This window comes from Mustela nigripes, chromosome 8, assembly GCF_022355385.1.
Source record: "Mustela nigripes isolate SB6536 chromosome 8, MUSNIG.SB6536, whole genome shotgun sequence".
NCBI classification, from domain to species: Eukaryota; Metazoa; Chordata; class Mammalia; order Carnivora; family Mustelidae; genus Mustela; species Mustela nigripes.
In genome coordinates this window covers 22,152,351-22,168,760 of record NC_081564.1, presented here as the reverse complement: position 1 = coordinate 22,168,760, position 16,410 = coordinate 22,152,351, and the positions used below count along the sequence as shown (strand labels likewise).

General features: G+C 50.3%; 1 protein-coding gene across 2 annotated transcripts in view; it reads left to right on the top strand.

Annotated features, from left to right (window-relative positions):
- ZMAT5 (zinc finger matrin-type 5) overlaps positions 1-16,410 on the top strand; it is a 28,436-nt gene that overhangs the window by 439 nt on the left and 11,587 nt on the right. Inside the window, exon 2 of one of the 2 annotated variants that reach the window (XM_059408784.1) lies at positions 13,003-13,333. In XM_059408784.1, coding sequence (XP_059264767.1) covers positions 13,207-13,333 — 127 coding nt within the window. In that variant the 5' untranslated portion in view covers positions 13,003-13,206. The remainder of the gene's footprint in view (positions 1-13,002; positions 13,334-16,410) is intronic. The other variant, XM_059408785.1, reaches the window with a different exon arrangement.

Below are 16,410 nucleotides of genomic sequence, written 5' to 3'. Positions count from 1 at the left end.
AGAAGGGGGAGATCTGGGCACCGCTCATTCCTTCTTGGGGATTAAATAAGGGTTTTGATGTACTAGTGCCACTCAGCTCATATTTTCTGAGTGCTGCTTCTGGACCATGACCTGGGGACCTGGCGAAGAACAAGCCCCGCTCTCAAGGAGCACTCAGTGTGTGGGCAGATCGGGAGGTGCGCTAACCACAAACAAATAATACTTTAAAAAGCAAAAGACAGGTTGCTTGAAGAGAGTCTGGCGGTGCTATTTTAGCCAGGGTGCCCACTGTGACACTTTAAGCAGAGACCCCAACGAAGGGAAGTTGGTCAAACAGGAAAAGGTTGGTGCGAAAGACTTGAGGCTGCAGCAGTCCTGGAGTGCTTGAGGGAAAGCGAGCGGTAGGGCGAACTGTGAAGAGGCGGGCTTCGGTCAGCTCAAATAGGGCCTTGTAACCCATAGTAAGGAGTCTTACTTCTTTTTAATTGCTCTAGGAAGCCACTGAAGGGTTTTAAGCTGGGATGTGACATGATCCAATTTACATTTTAATGTCATCATTCTCGCTGCTCTCTGGAGAACAGATCGAAGAGAGGAAGTTATTGTGTTGCGTCAGTTGAGACAGGATGGTAATTTAGATTAGTTTATGGATTAGAGTAGTGATCAGATTTGTGTTGTATTTTGGGAGATCGGACAGACCGAACAAGCTGACCTGTGTAGAGAGTGTGGGAAAGAAGAATGGAGGATGAAGTTTTGACCTTAACAACTTGAAATCCAGCGGGATGACGTTAAGCTCTGTTTGGTCATGTTAGATTTGAGCCACCCCTTAGACATCAAGTGGAGATGCCCAGAGGCCAGTGGGGATTTGGATCTGAAATTCAGAGAGGTCTAAGCCAGAGATAAGTCATCAGCATAGGTACTGAAAACCTGGGATTAGAGGCCTGGGATTAGAGGTCTGGGCCCGATTTGGAAAAGCAAAAGGAACGCCTGATTGGGGACTGGGAAGAAAAATGTGAAAAGCTTTAAGGTCTAAAACCATGATGACTTAACCATAACTGAAGTTATTTTCTATTTGCAAAGCATCCTGGTAGCTCCTTGGGACACAACGTTGTGAGGCTTCTAGGATAGAATACTTTTGTCCTGCTAACAACAAATCTGGCTGATGGGAAGTTAGAGGAGGAAGGAATTGGTTTAAGTAGGATGGGTTAGGAAAGTCCATGGGGAGTTAAGGTGTGGCTTGTTTTATTTTATTTTATTTCATTTTGCAGCAACAATTTGGAAATACTGAATTTTCTTTAAGCTGCTTACTTCAGCTTAGAAATTACTCTATACATATCTAGAAAAATAAGAAAAATGACCTTCACTTTTCCTTTGATGTTTGAACTCTCTTTGAACTAACCTTAAATTCCTTTAAACAATCAGCCCCATTTATAGCCTAATTACATTCCCTTACACATTTATTTCACTTATAATTTAATATATTTGATTTTCCTTTTAAGTACTTCAGATATATAACCTAACAAGTATAATTTCCCAAGAATATTTAAATGTTACTAGAAAATCTAATAATTTAAATTTACAAACATAATGAATTTCAAGTTCAATACTTTCAACATACTTAGTTAAATTCTTTTATGTCTCTGGTTATGTCTGGAAAGCTAAAAAAAAAAAAAAAAGATGCCATCTCTGACATGAAATTAGGATATGGGGGGTACTATTAGTAGCTTTCACAGCATTCCAGATGATTCTAACAGTGGAGCCAATGTTTCTAGTTATTGCTGACCTTTCAGCTTGAAATGATAAATCTAATATCATTTACTGACATATGTTTTATCAGTTACCTAACTGTATATATGAAACATTTTTTTTTCTTAAAGATGTTATATATTTATTTGAGAGAGAACAGAGAGAGCACAAGCAGGGAAAGGGGCAAAGGGGGAGGGAAAGGGACAAGCAGACTCCCCACTGAGTGCAGAGCTCACAGAGCTCAAATCCCAGGACCCTGGGGCACCTGGGTGGCTCAGTGGGTTGAGCCTCTGCCTTCGGCTCGGGTTATGATCTCGGGGTCCTGGGATCGAGCCCCACATCGGGCTCTCTGCTCAGCAAGGAGTCTGCTTCCTCCTTTCTCTGCCTGCTTGTGATCTCTCTGTCAAATAAATAAATAAAATCTTAAAAAAAAAAAAAAAATCCCAGGACCCTGATATCATGACCTGAATGGAAGTCACACACTTAACTGACTGAGCCACTCAGGTGCTGCCCTACCTATATATTAGAACCTCTGTATTTTTTTTTTTTTAATAAATTCTATGTCTAGTGTTGGGCTGGAACTCAACAACCCCCATGAGAGCAAGAATGTCATGCTCTATCGTCTGAGCCGGCCAGGTACCCCTAACTTCTGTATTAAGTAATCTCTACAGTCAACATGGGGCTTGAATTTACAACCCCAAGATCAAGAGTTGCATGCTCTACCAACTGAGCCAACCAGGCACCCCATATAGTTCTCAATTCCTAACTTCTGTATTTTAAATTGGAATCACAGTGCTTATCTGTCATACTCAACATGTCAAATTCTTTTCAATGTTACAGATACTTTTAAATACCAAGTATATGCTGATTATTACTAAACTGAGGTCAGGAACATCAATAAGGTTGATTTATTTTACTACCTCTATTTTCAATTCTAAACTTACCTGGAGCGTGACAGGACACTTAGGTAGTAGGAAAACAGCTTTATCCATTCTAATGAATTGTGTTTAGCATTCCAGTCAAGTTGGGTTTATCATTTTCAGTGAGCTGAGGTTATTTAAAATCAGACTGGTTTCTGACCGAGACAAGAATCCAGGTGTTGTCTACCCAGAGTGACTATCCCCAGCCAAGGCTGCCTTTGGGATGCAGGGAATAGAGAGGTCTTTGAGCAGAAGCTTGGTCCCCCAGCCTTTATATTTTAAGGGGTACCTACTAGAGGGTACTAGACTCCATGAGTAAAATCTAGATTTCTGGGCCCCGCTCCAGATGAGCTGAGTCTGAATTCCTGGAGATCTGACGACCCAGGAGACTTCATTTGTATTAAGCTCCCCACTAGGAGCTATGGAAAATCTTGAGCAGGAGTGGTTCTAAGAGACTTGATCTTCTGCTGCCCAGGGTGGGTGAAATGAAGAGGTTGGCTCAGATGCTGGAGATGAGACCTGACTTGGGCAGAAGTGAGGGTGGTGACGGACCAGCCTGGTGGCAGAAGAAGGGGGAGGCAGGGGCGGTTCCGAGTCCAGGTTTCTGGCTCAGAAGCCTCCATCAGACTATTTTTACCTTTTCTGTTTGGAAGCTCTGGCCTCCTGGGACCTGTAACTATATGATGAGAAACTGTGTCTCCATCCTGCAGCTCCCTGGAGCCCAGATTCAGGTTTTGCCAACCTGCCCTGAGCCAGGTCTGCTTGGAATCATGGTGTGCCCTATCTGCCTTCAGCCAGGGACTGAAGGCGGATCTCTTTCCACACCAGCCCTGATTGGTCCATCCAGGTGAACCAAGTCATTGGAACCATCTACAGTGGCCTCCTAAGGGAGAAGGAATAGTATTTATCCTAGTTTGGCAATTTTCCCACTTTTTTGAAGGGAATTTTTTGAGCAAATTTAAAACAATATATGCTTAATGTAGAAACTTAGAAAAATAGAAAAACACAAAGGGAGAAGAAAATTCTGCATATAATCCTATTATCCAGACATAGTCGCAATAAATATTTTGTGTCTGCTTGTGTGCGTGGGTGTGGGTATGTGGGTGTGCTGGGGCAGGACGTTCTTTCTCCTTAAAAAAGTGGTATCGTGTTGTACAAACTGCTGTGATAAGGAGCCATTTTTTATTTAGCTAAAAGGGAATAGTCTCCTTTGACTTGAATTTTTTTCCTTTGACTTGATTGTTTTTCTTTTTTTTCCCCAAAGATTTCATTATTTGAGAGAGGGAGGGTTGGAGGAGCAAAGGGAGAAAAAACATCTCAAGCAGACTCCCCACTGAGTGCGGAGCCCTACACAGGGTCCATCCTATGACCCTGAGAGCATGACCTGAGCTAAAGTCAAGAGTTGGACACTCAGCCAACTGAACCCCCCAGACACTCCTCCTTTGACTTTATTTTTAATGTCTGTCTGGTAGTGCATTGAACAGATGTGGCTTGTGCCCTGCTCTTGATCCTTGCCAATGTGGACTCCCTCCTTGTCCAGTCTTTTTTAGGTAAGATGTGAGTCATGTCATTGAACCCTCCCACTCCTACCTTGTTTGGGAAACCAAGCTGCCTATCTGCATATAGTGAGCATTGTCTGTCAGCTGTTCTTACGGTCCAACATTTAGATTTCAGTTTTCAGACAAGCTATGTTGCAGTGACCATCTTGGTATCTAGATCTTTTTTTTTTTTTAAGATTTTTTATTTATTTATTCGACACACAGAGAGAGAAATCACAAGTAGGCAGAGAGGCAGGCAGAGAGAGGGGGGAAGCAGGCTCCCCGCTGAGCAGAGAGCCTGATGTGGGGCTTAACCCCAGGACCCTGAGATCATGACTTGAGTCGAGGGCAGAGGCTTAACCCACTGAGCCACCCAGGCGCCTGGTATCTAGATCTTTGAGATCATCTCTGATCATTTCCTTGGAGGAACTCCTATTGGACGTAGGTACCCTTCCTTGGTGCTGTCTAGCACACAGCTTATCACCTAGTATTACTGGGGGCACATCGGCCAGCCATCCCAACATATATTCAGTGCACTTTCTTGTGAGAGCAGGGCCTTTGTGTCGTGAGGTGTGAACCCCATTCTGGCAGAGAGGGAGGATCAGCAAATGTTTGGCTAATAAATATATGGCTGAAGGGAACCATAGAAAGTTCTGGAAGGTTGTGCCTGTGTTCAGGGATTGGCTCATTTGACTCAACTCAGGAGTGTTTTGGAATATGGGGCACTTTGTACCCATAGCCATCACATATTTTAAAGTGATTCAGTTTTTTCATTTGTTTATTTCACTGTATCAGTTAGCTATTGCTGCATAACAGATTATCTCCCCAAACTTAGCAACTTAACACAACAAATATCTTGTATATCTGAGGGTCAAGAATTTGGAAGTGGGGGTGTGGCTGGCTGACTTAGTGGAGCATATGACTCAGGATCTTAGGGCCGTGGATTTAAGCCCATGTTGGGTATATAGCTTACTTAAAAAAATTTTTTTTTAAAGATTTTATTTATTTATTTGAGAGAGTGAGCGAGAGAGAAAGAGAGACAGAGAAAGCATGAGTGGTGGGAGGGAGAGAGAGAAGCAGGCTCCGCGTGGAGCAGGGAGCCCGATGCTGGGCTCGATCACAAGACCCTGGGATCATGATCTGAGCTGAAGGCAGACACTGAACGGACTGAGCTACCCAGGCACCCTAAGAATCATATTTAAAAAAAAAAAAAAAAAGAATTTGGGAGTAGCTTAGCTGGGTAGTTATGGCTCAGACCTCCCAGGAAGTAACAGTCAAGTTCTCTGCTGGGGCTGCCCTCATCTGAAGGTTTGACAGGGCTGGAGGGTCCACTTCTAAGCTTGCTCACACGCTGTCAGCAGGGGGTCTTAGTTCCTTGCCACATGGGCCTCCCCACAGGGCTGTTCACCATGTGGCACCTGGCTTCCCCCAAATTAAGTGATCAGAGAAAGAGACCCCAGGATGGAAGGCATATTGTCTTATCACCCGATTGTGGAAGTGACATACGATCATGTCTACTCTGTTCCCTTAGTCCCGCAGATCAGTCCTCCTATAGTGTGGGAGCAGACAACACAAAGCATAAACCCCAGAAGGTAGGGGGTGCAGAGGCTGGCCGCCATATCCACAGATGAGTACTGAGCGCTGTCAGCGTGCCAGGCACTCTGCTAAGCACCTCATATCCATGATTTCATCCTCACAGTGATCTTATGGAATAGTTTTAGTCCATCATTCCATAAGAATTATTATGCCTGTCTCCCCCAGCTCAGAGGGTGAGTAGTTTGCGGAGAGTTTCACAACCCAGAAATGGCAGAGACGAGATTCAGACCTGAGTTGAATGATTATAGAGTAAGAACTGGCTTGGGTAGTCTGTGTGACTTTGGGTAAGCTCTCACCCTCTCTGTTCTTCAGTCCCTCATCTACCTCAGATCAGCATTTCTCTGAGCATGGTCTGTGGACTATGCATCATTTTCCTTAGATCCTGGCCCTGCCTCAGACCTGCTGAATCAGGAATTGCTGTGGGTGGGGAGCCCCCCACTGCCTTAGAGGGCCAGGAGTATGATGCCACATGTGCCTAACACCCAGGGGTGACATAAATGAGATCAGGGTGAGAGAGGTGTGTGGTCATTGCTAAGCACTGAGGTGTCTGAGGGAGACCCCTGACATAATGGGGCCCCTATCAGGGAAGACGTCTGGATCTTCCTGGCACTTGTGTTGGAGTTGGGCTCTGAGTGGATAGCCTGCAGGCCACCCCCCACCTCCCTGAGGGAGTTCTGATGCCATCAGCTCCAGACGGCAGGCATATGTGCCCCTGGGACATTGTTGAGCTCCTAGCGGGCGTGCAATAACGCCGTCCTCTGGCTGCCGTTTACTGTTTACCTGGGGTCTGGCAGTGCCATAATTAGAAGAAATGACAGGTGAGCTTGAGGGCAGCATGGGGCGAGCACAAGGCCTGGGTAATTATTATGATGCGTCTCCCAGCCCTTGGCCACGGCCAAGCTGTTGGCTTATTTTAGCCCTGTGCCAAAGACAGCTCTACCTGAGACACACACGATGAAAGGAACCAAGAATATCAATGAAGCACAAACGTCTGCCCCATGGGCGCATCACAGCGGAGCAGTGCGATGGGAAGAGAAAGGCTTCAGGACTCATCCGGACCCCAGGGGCAGTGCTGGCTCTCCACGCCTTTTGGCTTCATGGTGAGGTCTCTCCCAGAGGGTGCTGGGGGGTCCTCTGTGCCACTGGCCCACCAACAGCACTCAGGCTGATGAGAAATGACTATTACGGGAATCTGTCTCGGTTTTGGCTTTGAGCAGATGAGGAGTATCTCTGAACCCGCGTCCCCATCTGTGAAATGGACACCTTGACATCTGCTCAAAGGGTCCCTGTGATGATCAAATAAGGGAACGAAAGCCAGGTGCCTAGCACGCAGGAATCTGATGCTGTCTTCCCTCCCCCCATCCCACCCCCATTCTCTTTTCTTTCCTCCACCCCAAAGTGTCTCCTTGAGGGAAGACTCAGAAGACTGAGGTCAGGTGCCACAGGATGGCCGGGTGTGGGTCAAGTCAGTAGAGCAGGGCTCTGCTGGAGACAGGAGTCCTGCAGGGAGGGCGGTGGTGGCCTCTGCCCATCCTCGTCCTGGTCCCTAGATCCGCAGTGGAGGAGAAGAGGGTCTGGGAGCTATAGGTAAGCAGAGGGCAAGAGGCCTCAGGTTCTGTGGGTAGCTCCTTCCACAGGCAGTTGCATGTGCAATGCTGTGTTCCTGGTGGTGGGGTGCAGCAGGACAGATAGATCTCTCTGCCTTCACGGGACTCACATACTAGTGGGGAGGCAGACACACATGACAGTAAAGCAGCAGGTGAGGTGAGACGAGCTAGGGGAACCAGCAGGTCATAAGGAGGAGAGAAGTGCCTGCGGCTGCCACTTTTAAGTCCAGTGGTCTGGGCAGGCTCACCGGGAGAGCGAGGGAGTGAGCCGCCTGGATGGTTGTATTACCAGCAGTTAGACCCTCCATTCTCTGAGTACTAACTATATGGTAGGCGTCCTAATATACCAATGCCTTTGTCAATCCACAATAGCAGTGGGGGTCCCTAGATTAGAGCTAAGGACACGCACAGGGGGATGAAATAACTTTCTAGAGTACACCTAGCTGATGAGTGGCAGACCTGGGATTTAAACCCACACCTGTGTGACCCCGGAGGTTGTCGCACTGACCTCAACCTGCTGCCCTTTGGCCATAGGGAGCCACCTTGTCACCTGGTGAAGCTCCAGGGAGCCAGCAGCTGCTGTTGCAAACATGGACCCGATCCCTGAGAATGGGCAGGTGGCGCTGTCTCCGTTTCCAGCAAGGCAGGATGGTGCCTTGTTCACAGCCGCTGAGCGCACCAGTCCCAGAGGATGAGGGTGAATCACGGCCGAGAGGGCCAGCTTAGTCAGCACTCCATGCTGGTGTCTGGGCGCCTTCGGAGATGTCCAGCTATCTCCACCACCCCCTTCCCTGACCTCCCACTCAGGGCTTCCAAGTGCAGTGGTGCAGGCTGTGCCTTGTGCAAGGACACCTGGCTGAGGGGTGAGTCGGAGTGAGATACTCTCTGCTTGCCAGATTGCCAAGTACGCAGTGGCAGGGCACCGTATCTGTCTGGAGGATTCTGCACCAGCATCCTTTCCTAATGTGTGCCAAGGCACTAGAGAGGGAGGCGGTTGGGTCAAGACCGCTAGAAGCTCACACCTGGCTGCTGTCGGAGCAAGGTCACCTTGCTGAAGTCCAGCTCCTGCCCAGGTCCTTGGCCTCCCTGGGGACTGGCCCACTGGGAGGTGGGACGCACAGATTGCCCTGGAGCTCATTTGCTCCCCTTGACACCATACCTGGGCCATATGGACTCTGCAGAGCTGCTGTTCAGGGCAGGTGTCAGAGCCCATCATGAAGGCTGAAGTCCGGTCCCACCTCTGCCTTGTGCTGTGTGCTTTGGGCAACCGACATACCCACTCCTGGTCTCACCTTTCCTCATCTGTCATACAGACCAGCTGCCCCCAGTTGTCACTTGGACACGGACATCCTGTTCCTTGTTCCGAGCCTCAGTTTTCTGAAATACAGGCCTTTGGGAGACCAATAATAATGATGGGGGATGCTGGCTGTTGTTTCTTGAGGGGCCCCTGGGGGCCAGGCTCTGCTAAGTCAAGTATGTGTGCACAGATGAGCTGATTCTCAGAACAGTCCCTGAGTTGGGCCCTGTCACTATCCCAGTTTTCATAGGAGGAAGCTGAGCACAGAATTAGAAAGCAGTGGCACCTGGATTTAAACGTGGCTGTCTAGAGAGGCCCTTAGAGATCACCTGGTCTAGCTGCTCGCCTCCCCCTTCACACATGGGGAGACTGAGACCCCGAGTGGGCAAGCGATGGAGCCACAACCTCACCTAGCAGAGCTGGGATTAGAGCCAGGGGTGCTTTGACCCGCTGTGGACAGCTAAGTGCCGCCCCGGTGCCAGGTGCAGGGTAGGCAGAGGAAGGAAGGTGTGGGTGGGCACCTCTCCGTTGAGGTTCATACATGTGAGAGAGAGGAGGAAACATGTTTCTCTCTCTCTCTCACACACACACCCACAGTGTCCACTGCCAAGAGGCTCATTATATGACTTCAGGGAAGCTTTCCCAGCAAGTCCAAGTGAGGAGGAAACTTCACACACACACACACACACACACACACACACTCTCTCTCTCTCTCTCTCTCTCTCCCCTCCCCCACTGCCGAGGGGCTCATCATTGCCAGTCTAAGTGCAGGCACTGCGAGACCTGATTTGACTTTCTTTCCTGAAAGCGTGACGCGGAGCCCCGTGAGGCACCACTCTGAGCCCGTCTTCTCCTTCGCAAGTGGGCTTATAACACATACCTCTTGGGTTTGGAGGGGGGCCCATGGTCCCCAGGGTATAGTGACTGATTAAAAAGGAGAGCAGTCAGGGGTGGCTGGGTGGCTCAGTGGGTTAAGCCTCTGCCTTCGTCTCAGGTCATGGTCTCAGCGTCCTGGGATTGAGCTCCGTGTCAGGCTCTCTGCTTGCAGAGAGCCTGTTTTCCCCCCTCTCTACCTGCCTCTCTTCGCTTGCCTCTCTGCCTGCCTGTGATCTCTCTCTCTCTCTCTCTCGGTCAAATAAATAAAAGCTTAAAAAAAAAAAGAGCAGTTAGCAGCGTGATTTGTTGGAAGGAGACTTTCCTAAGCCATGAGGAGTGTGGGCTCTAGAGCCACCCTGCCCAGATTCTGAACCCAGTTTGGCTGCTTTCCAGCTCTGTGACCTTGGCTAAGGCACTTTGCTTCTTGGAGCCTCAGTGCCCTCATCTGAAGAAGTGGAGTAGGTCCTGCCTCACAGGTTGTCCTTAGGATTAAATGAGATGATGCATTGTAAAGCTCTTAGCCTCATACCACACTAGTAGGTGCTCAGTAAATCAAATAGAAAGTGACATGTCTTTAGCACTTGCTACATGCTGGACATTATTAGTGTCATTTGTGTTTCCATTACTCTCATTAACATTTCAGTTGGGTTACCAAACTTCTGTTTACTGCTCTGCAGGCAATCAGCTAACCCGTCAGACCCCCTGTCTCACATTGCTGCAGAGCCCCTGTCTCACATTACTACAGCGAAAGGAGAGGGCGGGAGAGGTCCAAGGTCACCTGGCCAGCCTTGTGCCCTGTGTGGTTTTGTTCAGCTAAGACCGCCGCAGAGCCAGCACTTCTATCTCTGCCTCCCAGAGGGACACCCACCCCTCCCCATGACTCTCCAGAGCCAGCAGCTCTCCAGAGCTTGAGGCTTCGTGAATGGCTTGGTTAAGCACTCGGCCGTTAAACGTTCATCTCTTACAATTTCAATCCAATTCCTATAAGTTTATTGGCAAGACGGGGTGTATTAGAGCTGCCAAATTTAATATATCAAGTCCATGTGTCTGGGATGTGGTTTCTCAGCAGTAATAGAAGAAGAGAGGTTTTATACGTTTTTATTTTGAATGACTGTTCCCGCTCCCATTACAGCCCTTGACTTAATGGCTGCTATCCCTGTCTGCTGCAGGAAAGGCCTCCATCGACCCACCTGACTGCCTGGACTGTCCAGGGGGCTTGTTTGTCTCTGTCTCTCTCCCCCTTCTCTCCTTCCCAAGATGCATTCCCCCATCCATCTGCCCTGTGGTCAGGTCCCAGCCGTATCTTTAATTTGCTAAGTCCTGTGAGTTGTGCTTTTGCTGTTAGCCTGGCTTGCTTAGGGAAGTCATTTTCCTTCCTCTTCTGGGCCCCTGCTCTGGGAAACGAGGGATCAGACTGTAGGACCTGAAGAGTGAGAGGGTAGTCTGGGCTCAGCCTTTGCATATCCCACTTGGTAGCCCAGAGTAGACCCATTCATCCTCGTGTCTCGTGTCAGTAAATCTGGGGACCCAGGGGTGGCCCTGACACTCAGAATTACCCCTTGCCTATGGCCAGGGATCTCCTGGGTCAGGTGTGGCAGCTGTGGTCACCATGGCTGAGGGGTCTTAAGACCCTGAGACATTCTCATTTCCCTCTCTGGGACCTGCCATCTAAGAGTTTCTCGCTAATCTCCTGGTGAAACTGTTTGCATTTCTGCCTGAGCCTTCTGGCTTCTGTAAGCTGGCTCAGGAAGAGAGGACACCCAGCAGTGGGATTTTTAGGGCATCTGGGTTTTGCGTTTTCATCAGCTGTGTGATCTTGAGCAAATCACTTCCTTTCTGTGAGCCTCAGTTGTCCCGTAGGGAAAGTGGGAATTAATCCGTTTACTCAACAAATAATGGTTGCCTGCTCTGTACTGTACACCACTTTGGGTAGTGGGGCTCCAGCAGTAAACAAAACAAAAATATCCCCGCCTGCGTGGATTTATAGTCCTGTTGGGAGAAAAAGATAATAAGCATAACAAGTAACTTATTACTTCAAAGGTGATAAAAATGAAGAAGAGAATGGGGAAAGCTAAGTAAATTCTGCAATTTTAAATAAAGCCCTCGTAGGAGATTACTGAGAAGATAGTATTTGAGTGAAGATTGAAGGAATCCAGTGAGCATGGTCACAAGGGAGAGTATCCCGGCAGAGGGACCAGCAGGACCAGATGTATGAGGTGGCCGGGTGCCTGGCGGGTGCGTGCCTGGCAGGTGCGAAAAGCAGAGATGAGGCTGATGTGGCCAGACTGGAGAGAAGGGGAGAGAGGAGGTCAGAGGTGTGCTGGGGGGCTGGGGGGAAGGTGGGGAAGTGGCCAGAGGGTATAAGGCGGTGGCTCTCCAGCCTGGTTGCATAGAATTCCCTGGGGAACTTTACAGAAATGCTGAGGCCTAGGTCTCACCCTTGAAGTTCCGTCATCACTGGCCCTGGGGTGGAGGCTGGGCATCAGAATTGTTGCCTGGAATGAGGCCTCGCAGGCGTACTCATTGGCCCTGGCCCGTGTAGTTCCTTCTGGGCTGCTCTGGGGTTTAAATGAGGCGTATATAACCAGAGCCTTCCATACACTGGCCTTCAGGGCATGCTCAGTTGGGGGGCTGTGCTGCATTCTGTTGTTTTGTAATGTAGGTGAGGTCCAGAGCTCACAGCCAAGAAGAATTCTTTGGTGCAAAAGAGGTGATCTTATTAAAGCATGGGGACAGGACCAGGGGGCAGCAAAGCTGCTGCACTGGGGTTGTGAGGAGTGGCTGGTGATATACTTGGGAGTTGGGGGATGTAAGGAAAAAGAGAGGGGTCCCAAAGGACTTTCATATGCTAAAGAAGACCCTAGGGATACTGGAGGTCTGGCTATTGTTTTTCCTTCTAGTAAGGTGTTAATGTTAAGATAGTTGGGAGTTTCCAGAAGGAATGTTACTCTCTATGGATCCCAAGTATTTGTGAATGGGCTGCAGGTTATAAAGAAATTTAATTTTATTTACATTCCCTTCTGCCTTTGTTTCCCACATCACTATGGAGGGGAGGGTGATGTTCAGGCTCCAGGAAATTGAGTCTTTGGGTCTCTGAAATTTAGGCCACTGGTAAGAATGCTCTTTTTTTTTTTTTTTTTTTTTAAGATTTTATTTATTTGACAGAGAGAGATCACAAGTAGGCAGAGAGGCAGGCAGAGAGAGAGGAGGAAGCAGGCTCCCTGCTGAGCAGAGAGCCCGATGCGGGACTCGATCCCAGGACCCTGAGATCATGACCTGAGCCGAAGGCAGCGGCTTAACCCACTGAGCCACCCAGGCGCCCAAGAATGCTTTTTTCTTGTGAATCGCTAAGATATTTGTACACTGAGGGAGACTCCAGTCCCACATCCCGCAGGATAGTGATCCCTGTCAGTTAACCATTTGTTTCTTCCTTCCCTTCGTTTTAGGGCAGCCGGGAGTGCCCCGAGTCACGTCACACAGATCCCCCCCCCCCCCCCCCGACAGGTGCCAGGTGTCAGCCTCTGCTTTGTCCTCAGCCTGCCTCCTCCGTCACCACGGCGGGCTTTGGTGCCTGGAGCTTCCTCCCCACTCTTGACCGAGTGCTTCGGCTTCTCCGGCTTCTCCGGCAGCAGCACCCGGCATAGCCTGCCATGGGGAAGCATTACTTCTGTGACTACTGCAACCGCTCCTTCCAGGACAACCTCCACAACCGCAAGAAGCACCTGAATGGGCTGCAGCACCTCAAGGCCAAGAAGGTCTGGTATGACATGTTTCGAGGTGAGAGCTGGCTGGCAGGGCAGCTGCGCCGATGGAGGCCAGCTCTCTGATCTTTCTTATGGGCAGACAAGGAAGTACCAGGGCCAGTGATTGGCTTGGTCAGGGCTCTTGGATGAGCCAAAGAAAGGAAAGCTGGGGCCACCAGTGGGCCATGCAAGGGGCACGGTGGAATGTGAGCTCCGTCCCCCAGTAATCTTGACCGAGATGGAGGCTCCCTTCTGCCAGCCTCTGGGGATACAGTGGCCAAGAAGAAAGTTTTTCCAGGGAGATAATGTTTGAGCCAATGGTGGGAAAGACAGGGAAAAGCCAGCCTCAGCGCTTTGGGCAGAGAGTATGCGGAAGCAGGCGGCCACGAACAAAGCATTAGGTGCTGTCCGAGCAGAGGAGAGAAGGTATGGCTGGACCCAGTAGGAGAGGAGGGTGGTAGGGGCTGAAGCCAGTGGCAGGACTGGGGCTGGCTGGTAGAAGTGAAGGCAGTGCTCACGAGCTGCATTTGACAGTGAACCCTTCCTGCTGCGTGAGTGTGGGGTGCAGAAAATGGCTGTTGAATGACTGGCCGGCCAGTTGAATAACCAAGCTGCGGGAGGGAGGGCTTTCCCGGGTAAGGCTTCTCAGAGCAGGTGCTACCAAAGCCAGTGAGTTCACGCCACAAGCACCTAGTGCAGAGCCTGGAGGTGCTCGCTGCAAGGGAGCTGCTGGGCAGCGAGGGAGACGTTGGGGTGGCCAGCCAGGAGCCGATGAAACAGACAGGGGGCTTGGCCGGGGGGTGGGAATGGGCCCAGATCTAGAATGAGCTGGGGCAGGGCCGTTGCTTCATGAGCTGGGGAGCAGGATTCCCAGAGCAAAAGGAGGGAGCTGAGTCTCAGCAGCCGAGAAGGGAGAAGGGCAGAGTCTGCCCTGGTCTGCGAGTGGGAATTCGTAAGAAGGGAGTGGGCGTTTATGGAGTGCCGGCTGCACTTTTGTGGTTTGCCCTTTGCTTCATCAGCAAATCTCTAAGGCTGAGCTCCGCCCTTCAAGTTAAGATCACCTGGAGACCTTGAAATAAAAACTTATTGGTCACCTGAGCCCATCCCCAGAGGCAGGTTTGGGGTGGGGCCTTGGCACAGTATTTTCAGAGCTCCCCAGACTCATTTCTGAGGAGGAAGCTGAGGCTTGGGTGAGGGAGGGCGGCCAGGCTGTGCAGCAGGCCAGGCATGGCTGAGGTCACTAGGGGCTGGGAGTGGGGACAGAGTGGTATCAGTGGCAGAGGAGGGTTCTCTGAGGTGCCTGGGAGGCGTTTGACTCTGGTGTCAGGCAGAGGCTCCCTGCCCCCCAAATCCAGTGGGGACTGCGATCTGGCAGGAGCCAGGCCTCCAGATTACCTTGGTGTTTGCTTCCAGCCCCAGAATCTTAGCTGAAGAACAGGTGGGTCTTTGGGTATAGGGCTGATTGGCAGAGACTGTTGTATTACTTAAAGAAAGAAAGAAAGAAAGAAAGATGAAAGAATCGGTACCTTAAGCTCCTTCTTGGGGACCCTGCATTCCTTTCACATCCCCTGGCATATTCAGTCCTTAGAATAGCTCTACAAGGGAGGCTGGGCAGGCGGGCATCCCCACTTAAAGGTGATGACTTCAGGATTGTAGATGATATTCACCTGGGGTCCACAGCTAGCGCAGGAGCTCTTTCCACTTTGTGAGGCTTCCCCGGGGCTCCAGCTTGCTGAGCAAACTGCACAGCACAGACCTTGGGGAGGCACGTGGCACTCCAGCCTGGACTAGGATTCAACACCCACTTTGCTCCCAGTTTCATGGCCTTAGACAAGTCCCCTCACCCACAGCGGGGCTGACAATGCATCTGCTGTGGCCAGGACAGGTATGAGTGTTGGAGCTAGGCTGGCTGGCTGGCTGTCCCAAGGTGTCACTCACGAACAGTGTTGTCCTGATTCTACCCTGTGTAAAAGAGCCCTAACAACAGTACCCACCTCCTAGGGATGTGACAGGGGGGTCAGTGTTTTCATGACGACTGTGTGGCAGTAAGGGTTCACTCAGTAGGAACCATGTGGGTCCACAAAAGGATTGGCCTCAGGCCCTTTATCTCAGTGAGCACTTAGTATGTCCTTGGCTCCCAGGGCCCCCTCTCCTAGGCAACTCCACTCCCAGTTATAACGGTGTGTTCTTGGCAGAACCCCTGTCTTGTATAGGCCTCCGTGCCCTGCCCACCTGGCTCTCCAAGCCCCAACCACTCTGGCCATTACAGGTAGTGTCCCCTCAGTGGGCATGCCTTTTCTGCTGTCCTGATGCCCTCAGCCTAGCCCTTCCATCTCAGAACTCAGCTCAGGCACAGTGTCCTCAGGGTTGCCCTCTCCAGTCCCCAGGCGAGGTCAGGTCATTTGGCTGCATGCTAGCTATTCCCCTGTTTATGTCCACATGGCTTAGTGTGACTGTTGGACTGGAAGGGAGAAGCAGGTCTGACTTATTCTCCACTAAATCCTCATCCTGGCATGGTGCCTGGCACACAGGACGTGCTCAGTAAATGTTTGTTAGATGAATATCTAAACGAGCAAGCAAACAAACACCAGGCACCAGGGCAGCTGTTAATTTTGCAAGATGAAGCAAGAAGGACCAATAGGGTCAGATCGTGAGGAGCCTTGAATACCAGATTGGAGGAGCATGCCTTCTTTGCGCAGGCCCTGGTTTTGGGTTCTCAGTCCTGGGTGCCTTTCAGAGTCCCTGAGGAGCTTTTAACAATTCTCATGCTCTCCCTGCCAGATGAATTAAAGCAGAACCTGAGAAGTATGGGCCTGGGGATCCCTGTATTTTAAAGGCTGCCTGGTGATTCTACCGTGTGGCTGGGGTCAAGAACCAGGGTGCTGGGCAGCCTAGAACTTTTCTGCCACACTGAGTCCCCAGGACGCCTTGGGTAAGACTCAGGTGCAGACCCCCACCCCAGCTCAGCTACCCTACCTCTGGGATGTGGAGGTGGGACGGGGCAATCTTCACATGCCCCGACCAGCGCACCTCTTGTGGGAAGGTCTGTGGGACCAGCTAGACGGGCTGAGTCTGACAGGCCCAGTGCTGACGGAGGACACCCCCTACCCT